Source organism: Asparagus officinalis, chromosome 4 (genome assembly GCF_001876935.1).
Source record: "Asparagus officinalis chromosome 4, Aspof.V1, whole genome shotgun sequence".
Lineage (NCBI taxonomy): Eukaryota > Viridiplantae > Streptophyta > Magnoliopsida > Asparagales > Asparagaceae > Asparagus > Asparagus officinalis.
In genome coordinates, this window is record NC_033797.1 from 19269677 (window position 1) to 19278365 (window position 8689).

The following is an 8689-nucleotide window of genomic DNA, read 5'->3' on the forward strand; positions in this document are numbered from 1 at the left end:
CTCATTATAACTATTCCTTTTTTTTAGACATATGATGTTTCTTTTCTTCCTATTGTGTTATTTAGACATGTTGTATCTCACTATAATTATTCCTTTTCTCTTATATACTTTTATGATTGACTACTTGCACTAAAAAATGTGAATTTTACTTAATAAGATAATATTTGCTTAATTGATATTTCTTAATTATGTGATTTTTTTTTTGTTGAATTTTTCAGGCTATCCATGCAAGATTAGGAGAGGTGGGGTAGCTCGAGTCTTCTTTTGACGATGATTAGGGATGAAATAATGTGTCTTCCCCAAACTTTTATTTTAATTTGTTATAGATAGTTTCATGTATTTTTCTTTGGAACAAATAGGATATTAACTCTTGTTATTAGTATTGAATATTTGAGGATGGTGGAATTTTATTTATTGATGTTATTAATGAATGAAATTTTTATTTTTCCTTTTATTCATTAATGGGTATTTTTAATATATTTGTGTTGTGAATCTTAGTATCAGGTTGAGAATAATATGATAGTTGTTTATGAATGGAAAAATTATTATTAATGTATATTAGAAATTTGTAGTCTATACAATGACGGTTTTATAAACCGTATTTTGTTCATCAACGAAGGGAAAGCACCGTCGTTAATGGGTTACTAATTACCCATTATGAGGACTTTTACGACGATATCCAACCGTCATTAATTAGTCTTCAACGACAGGAAAATATCCCGGTAACTAATGGTAACAACGGGAAAATATTCCCGTAACTAATGGTAACGACGGGAAAATATCCCGTCACTTATGGTAACGACGGTAAAATATCCCCGTTACTGCTAGTAACGATGGTGATAATTACCGTCGTAAATATTAACGACGGTAATATGTTCCGTCGTTATAGACTCTATAATGACGGGTAGTATATCCCTTCGTGACTCTTTAGCGAAGAGGGCTTCAACGACGGGTGACGAAGGGATTTTTCCCCGTCGTTAGCATACAATAACGAAGGTTTTCAGCTCTTTAACGAAGGGAAATCCCTTCGTTAAAGATGTAATTTCTTGTAGTGTCTCTCTCATTCCCTAACAAGTGCCACGGACATACGTAAGAAAAATCATAAATAAAAAGACTTCACCATTGCTAGATGAAAAATGAAAAAGAAGAAAAATGAGAAAATAATATTCTTAATGGTTTTAGTAACGAGGGGAAGTCATCAATCGAACTAATGAAATATATAATTTCATATAAAATTGGATGAGGGGATTTGATAATTTGACCATGATACATACTCTCATTATAAAAGAAATATTCTACTTAGTTTTCATTATCTGCATGTCCAAGGGTCTATTTGGCGACTGGGCTAGGGTAGTGTTCTATACTGGTTCTTGTAAGAACTAGTTCGGTTGTGGACCAGCACCTAAGAAGAACTGTGCTAGTTCTAGACAAACTTTTACCAATCAGAAAACTGCCCTAAAACTAGACCAAGTTCAGATTTGAACTAGTTTTACGAAGTTGCTAAACATACCCTAAGAAACAAGCTTTAAGGCGTCTCCATACATAAATACGTCTTGGAGCTAAACAGTTTTAAAGGAAATTTGTTAGTTATACGATTAGTAGTGTCCATTTTTTGTAATTTTATAGCATTTTTCCAGAAAATATTTATTTACTTTTCGTGCTAAACATCAATATTCCTCGCTCCAATTATTCAGCCAAAATTTTCCCAACTGTCTTTTTTTTTAAATAATGAAACCCAGCTGAGTCTTTGAGTCTACTTATAGTCTCATGTGCATAGAGTTTATCACTCAAAATCAAATTCGTAAAATTGGATACTGAAAATATTCAATATTTACATGCAATCTTTAACATGCTCCTTACATGGATGTGAAACTCTCAGTGATTTTAATTCAAATAATTTTGTAGGTATTTATGCTATTTTGATGTCTTTGTTGTGCACCGAGGAATCAAACCAAACACCGAGAGAAAAGACAACTCAAATCAAACAATAATGGCACAAACTCAAACACAAAGTTTAACGTGGTTCGATAAATTGCCCACGTCCACGGGGCAAGAAGGGGAGGGGTTTTCACTATAGAGATAGAGAGTACAAAATAGAGATTACAAGGTCACTCAAACTAACTTCTCAAACAAAACCCTCAAATCTCTCACAAAACCCTCAAACAATTTGCTCAGAAAAGAACTCTATTTTCTGTGCTCAAAACTCTCCTTCAAGCTACCCTAAAAGTGATCAATATGACAGGTAATTGCTAAAAAGGAGGATTCTTGGATGTGGAAACAGTTATTGAAAATCAGGGACAAATACCTTATTTTGTGTGGAGGGATTGAAAATCTCAAACAGATCATAAGCTCTTGCTGTGTCAATTCAAAAATCCAGATCTCTACTCTCTATTCCAGTCTATCATCTGGTATAAATCAAGTGGCATGGCATGACACTGTGTGGGAAAAGTTGAGTTATCCTAAACACTCTTTCATTCTATGGTTAACAGTTAATGATAAGCTTCAAACTCAAGATAGACTCCTCAAACATGAGATTATTCAAGGTTCTGTGTGTAAGCTATGTGATGATTCTGCAGAGAGCAGAAATCACCTCTTTTTTGAGTGCAAATTATCAAATGCTGTGTGGAATGGTATTATGGAGTGGCTCAAATTCAAATGGAGATCATGTGACTGGTCTACACTTTTGAATTGGTACTGTTTTAGGTTGAAAGGCAAAGGATTTAAGCAGAAAACCAAAAGGATGGCTCTGGCTGCAGCAGTGTATAACATTTGGAGAGAAAGGAATAACAGGATTTTCCAGCTGAAGTGTAAAACTCCTGATGCTATAATCAAGGATATTAAGATGGATATTTTTGTTGCTATCTTAAATGGTTCCCCTTCGGCTGAAGACAGAGAGTGGATTCTATCACTGTAACTGAAAATAGTATCCATGGTAGTGGTTTTGAAATTGCACGAAACAGTATAGCTTTTCTTTTAGGCACCTTGTACATATTATGTGCAGGTTTTTACTTTGCTCTGTAAGGAGTTTTTGTAGCTGAGCTCTGATTCTGAGCTCTAGAATCATTGATGTACAAAATTCTTCATTTTGGTGATGAAATAAAAATTTTTCAATTACCAAAAAAATAAAAGTGATCAATATGATCCAATAAACCCTAAACAAATCGTGTTCCTATTTATATAAAACAAGAAACTCAAATAGTGCAGGAAACCGAAGCAGGCCCAGACCCGACTCGCGGTCGACCGTCGAACCCATCGCGGTCGACCGTCGAACCCATCGCGGTCGACTGGATCCAACGAACGAAACCAAAAAACACTACAGGGTTTTGCCGGTCGACCGACGCGCCACTTGCGATCAACCGCGAAAAGTCCGGAGATTTTCTCTGTGCTGTGGATGTTCGCGGTCGACCGCAGCGCCACTCGCGGTCGACCGTGCAACATCCAAAATGTTCCCTACTTTAAAAAATCCGAACTTCGTCGCTATGTCACCAATTCTACAATTCTCCATCTCGGCGAAGTCTTCCCAAAACTGAGCCGACACCAACCAAACCAAATGTCCCACTTGTTGCGTCCAGTACGAAGTGAAACGAAATCACAACAACGGACTCAATCCACAACAAGTCGAGACCCAAATGATAATGCGAACACTCTCCAAACATCGGTATCTACCCATCAAATCGGCTGCATCAGAGTTAATGGAAGAGTTAAGAGGTTTAATCCAGATTAACCCTCCAAATAGAGAAAACTCTCACTAGGTTTACTAACATGCATATGATGGTAAGATCCTTAGTTAACAATTCCATAGTTAATGATGTAGAACACACAGCAGACACGTTTATGTCAAAGTGGGACAGTCGCAAGCTCAAATGCGGGCCTGGTCGAAGAAAATAACTAGTTTCGAAGAAACGACCGTAAACTTTCAAACCGTACGTCGGAATTGGATGAATCATATATGAAAATTGACTATCTCGACGAGACGGAGTCATCCAAACCGACCCCTTAGAGTTCGCTTTGCGTTCTCCGTTTCGCCAAATTCCTTACGGTTTAAGAGATATTTGTATTTTTGTCTTTTTTTTACTATTTTTAGTAATATTTTAGGAGTCTGTTTTGTTTAGGAAACAAATCCGATTTGATCTCGGATTTGACAGGTGGACTTTCCTAATAATAAGGAGTCTTTTTAGGAGTTTTAATATTTTAGGAATTCTTTTACTATTTTTGGTAGAGCTTGAGTCCTTGTAGGAGTCTTGTTTATTTTTTTCTATTTAAGAAGAGTCTTGTAAGCCCTAGAGGCACAACTTTTAATTAATAAAAATTTTGTTTTTCTTCAATATTTACTTCGTCGATTCGAAGCTCTTCGTGGATTCGAAGATTGTCTTTGATGAATTTCCAGGTTATAATTTTCACGCTGCGTCAGTTAACCATTCCACCTGAGGAGGCGGACTAAAAATTTAGTCTCTGCCTCCTCGCGCGGAAGTTTGTCCTCTTATCCATGAAGCCCATCAGAAGAGCAAAGTTTTCACTAAAAAAATAAAACTAATATTAAGAGAAAATAATTTCTTTGCCTTCAATTAGAAAAAAGACACCAACCCTTTCAGGAAAAAGAATAATAATAATAAGGGCTTTTAAACAAAATATAATTTACCTTGATTGTTGTTACGCGTGCAATAATGTTGCCTACAAGTTATTAATTTTCCAATTTAATTAAATTGGTTTTTACTAGTGTTCTCAACACTCATTATGTTCTCAACACTCATTATTTAAATGATGTAAAATTAGAGTATTTTGTTTTTGATCAGATGAATACTAATTCTAGTTGAAGTTATCTTAATATCATAATTATTAGATTTTTTCCTACTTTTAATTAGGTTAAAGTTAACATTTTTAATGAAATTAGAGAGATTAACCTACATAATCCTTCTTTTTTTTTGCCAAACACAAAATTTTAATGCTTCATACTAACTATGTAAGCCAAACGAAATTAAATTATTTTAACTCCTCGTGAACAGTTTACTAAGTAAATTCTTCTCATTAACCCTTTTTTAAGTCCTTGCTAAAGGACACCTTAAGATATTATTGCAAGGACTAAATGATCACTAGAAATGGACTCTCATTCTGTATGGATATACAATTGTCTAAATAATATAGAATGAAAATTTTAACAAAATATGCTCATCATAGTTAGAACTAACTGAGAGGGGTAAGATAAAACAACTAAAAATATTTTGATGGTAAATATAAAAATTTAAAGATTTAAAGATCAAATTTCAGAATAAGGAAGTTCAACTTTTAGAAGAGAAAAGCAAACGCAATTTTTTCTTTTTACATTTAGGGGCTGTTTGGTTCGCTATTATAAGGGGTGGAAAACTCAGAAAACCCCTCCACGTCAGATTTTTAGCCCTCCACGTCAGCTTTTTTGTTTCCGTCCATTTCTTTGTGCCGCTTTGGTTCGCTCGAATGGAAGAGGGAAAACTCTGCTGAAATCGCCGCCAACTAAGATTTTTTTCCCTCTCCGATTTCCTTCCCCAACCAAGTGAAATTGATGAAAACTCTGCCACGTCAGATTTTTTTCCTTCTCTGCTTTGTTTACAAAAGTTTTTCTTTTTTTTCTATGCGAACCAAACACAATAAAAATAAATACATTGGTTTCCCACCATTTTTTATGTGCGACCCAAACCAAAACAATCTATTTCTTGGAAAAGTTTGGAAAACTCAAAACTTGTGTTTCTTTACATGGAATTGTATTTCTCTATATCAAGGAAACGAACCAAACAACCCCTTAATGGCTTGATACCGGAAAAAAAAATGTGAATGATCCTGGAGTCTAATAAAAAAGGGCCTAACAAACTTACGCTTGCTGCCGCTGAACTATTTGACACGTGTCCTGAAATTTGGGACTGCAGCGGAAAAACCCGATAGGAGTTGCTGTTTGTTTGGTTTCTTTTGCTCCTGATTCCCTGTTAAAACTGACAGTTTGTTGTCAGTTTTGGCAGCTTTCTTGCTAAAACGTTTTTTTTAGGAGCGTTTTGGCAAGAAAGCTGTCAAGCTGTCAGTTTTGACAGGAAATCAGGGACAAAAGAAGCAAAACAAACAGCCCGTTATGGTGCTGAAATCGAAATGAATAAATTTTATTTTCCGCCCACAACTCAATTCCCAAACATTTATCATCATTTGTGATGAAGATCAGACAAAGTCACCTCAGGAAAATATATATACACATCCTTATCTTTTAGAGAATCCTATTTTGTTTTATGGACTGCAAGATGACCGCCCTTTTGGATTATTTTATTATATATTCACACGTATCGGCAAAGCATACTAACGTGCCCCTGAGCAAAGCATGTACCTCTTATTTTTTTAAACAATATTTTCCATTTTTAATTTGTATCTCTCTAAATTTTAATATATTTAATTTAATTATTATATATTTAAAATTAAAAATTATATCTACTCTTCTATACTTAAAGAATAATTTAAATTTAATACATTTAATATAGAAATCATATCTATTCCTCTATACTTAAAGAATAATTCAAGTTTTAATACATTTAATTTGCTTTATTGTTTATAATATAGTAAAATACTACAATATGAATATTAACTTCAAGTATGGAGGAGCAGATTTGATTTACTGGTTATGCTACAACAAATTACTGTAGCATAAACAGTAGCTTCGAGCGTAAAGATCCAGTTTGGTTTGCTGGTTAAACTGCAGTACGCACTGTAGCATTTTACTGTAGCATGAATAGTAACTCTTTGGATTCTCTTTTAAGTATAGAAGAGTAGATTTACTCCATCAAACTCGGAAGGCGTCGGTATGGGCGAGAGGTATGGATAGGGGTGTCCATCCGGACCGGCCCACCTCGGCTCGAAAAGGATGGGCGAGAGGTATGGATAGGGGTGTCCATCCGGACCGGCCCACCTCGGCTCGAAAAGGATGGGCGAGAGGTATGGATAGGGGTGTCCATCCGGACCGGCCCACCTCGGCTCGAAAAGGATGGGCGAGAGGTATGGATAGGGGTGTCCATCCGGACCGGCCCACCTCGGCTCGAACCTTTACAAGTATAAATTTATTTCGGAATTCGTCGCATCACAATAGATGAGTACATCCCAACTAGGTTGATACATACTCACCTATCACTATCATTCGTAACTGTTTCCAAAATAATTTATTACAAAATTTAACTAAGAAATAAAAATTATAATTTGATGAATATTATTTAATCTTTATATCTATCTGCTAGTCCTAATTTTTCAAATTTATCTTCAATTACAGTCGGTCGATCGATGCCTTGAGTTCTCTTCTCGTACCTCCACCAATCTTATAAGCACATCACCGCCTGTACAGTATACGGATCTAACGATGTCCTGTGGTCATCGATCAAACGTCCTGCTATGCTGAATGCGGATTTTGAAGCTACCGTCGAAACCTGCACTGTTAGTCAGTCACGAACCATGGTGGAAAGTATAGGATATAAAACTGATCTATATACTCTCCACCATTGTAAAATATCTAAATTATTATTTTGATATTTAACTAAAGAAGTAGATAAATATTCATCTATTTCAGAAACCTCCAATGATGATCCAAGTCCAAATCCACCAGTTAGTTCAGTTACCATTGCATACCTATCAAAACTTACGCTTTTATCTCGACTTGAGCTCGAAGAAACCGAAGCTATAGACTGCTGTGTGGCTATGCCATGTTTAGCTGCATACTCATCATATAAGGTTTGAAAATAATTTCTAATAACATTATTGTTGATGTCCATGAACACACAGTCGGTTGAAATCGTAGAGTTGCTGGATTGTCGAGGGATTTAATTGTTGAGAGGGGTCCGCTTTCCTTCTTCGATTTTATGCATGGTTCTCAGATCTCGGGGTGGATGAAATACCTACAGACACAAGAATCGTGGGAGTATGGGGCTTGTTTCCCCCTGTGGTATCTCCGACGATCAAGTCAGCTGGTGGACTTAGGTCAGGTGAATGAAGAACAGTGTGTTCTCCTAAAAATATGTCTAGAGAGTTTTTAAGTAGTGAGGAGAATCCAACCTCTTTTCATGACGAATAGCATATGTATTTATAGAGGATGCCCAAGGCTGAGTTGGCATCTAGTGGGAATGCGGTTTATGATGATGGCGAGGGGTGAGCTGGAGGCTGAGTCACCCTCTGCTCGCTACGTGTCGATTGGTGGGTGATGGGAGATCTCTTCAATAACATGGGGAATCAGCAGGCGTTGAGGCTTGTTTGCGAGTGACGTGGAGTCACTTCTGTGACATGGGGAATCAGCAGCCGTTGAGGCTTGTCTGCGAGTGACGTGAAGTCACTTCTGTGGTATGGGGACCCTACAACCGTCAAGGCTTGTCGATGTGTGACGTGGAGTCGTAAAGATGATCATAAATGGTAAAAATAATGCTAGGAAGTAATATTCTGATTCGCCTTTAGGCGAAGTGTCAGTTGTTTGCTGAGTGGCAATCTTTCGCCCGACTGAGTCCGCCTTTCGAGTCGTCTTTGGGGAGTGACACCGGCTCGACTGGGTCTATACTCGGGATAGCATATTTGTAAGAAACAAGGAACATATTATAACAATTATGATAAGAAGTAGCAGTAATGGTGGATCCATCATCTAAGTCTATAATCTTATTACCATACAAGAATTGTAACAAACTTCGAATGCCAATATTCTTCAATTGCG

The 8689-nt window shown here is 36.5% G+C and overlaps 1 protein-coding gene across 1 annotated transcript; it reads left to right on the top strand.

Moving 5' to 3' along the window:
* LOC109838292 lies at nt 2236-2914 on the top strand. The gene is made up of 2 exons (XM_020406747.1): nt 2236-2242; nt 2490-2914. Exons 1-2 carry the CDS (start codon nt 2236-2238, stop codon nt 2912-2914), a joined length of 432 nt encoding a protein of 143 aa, XP_020262336.1.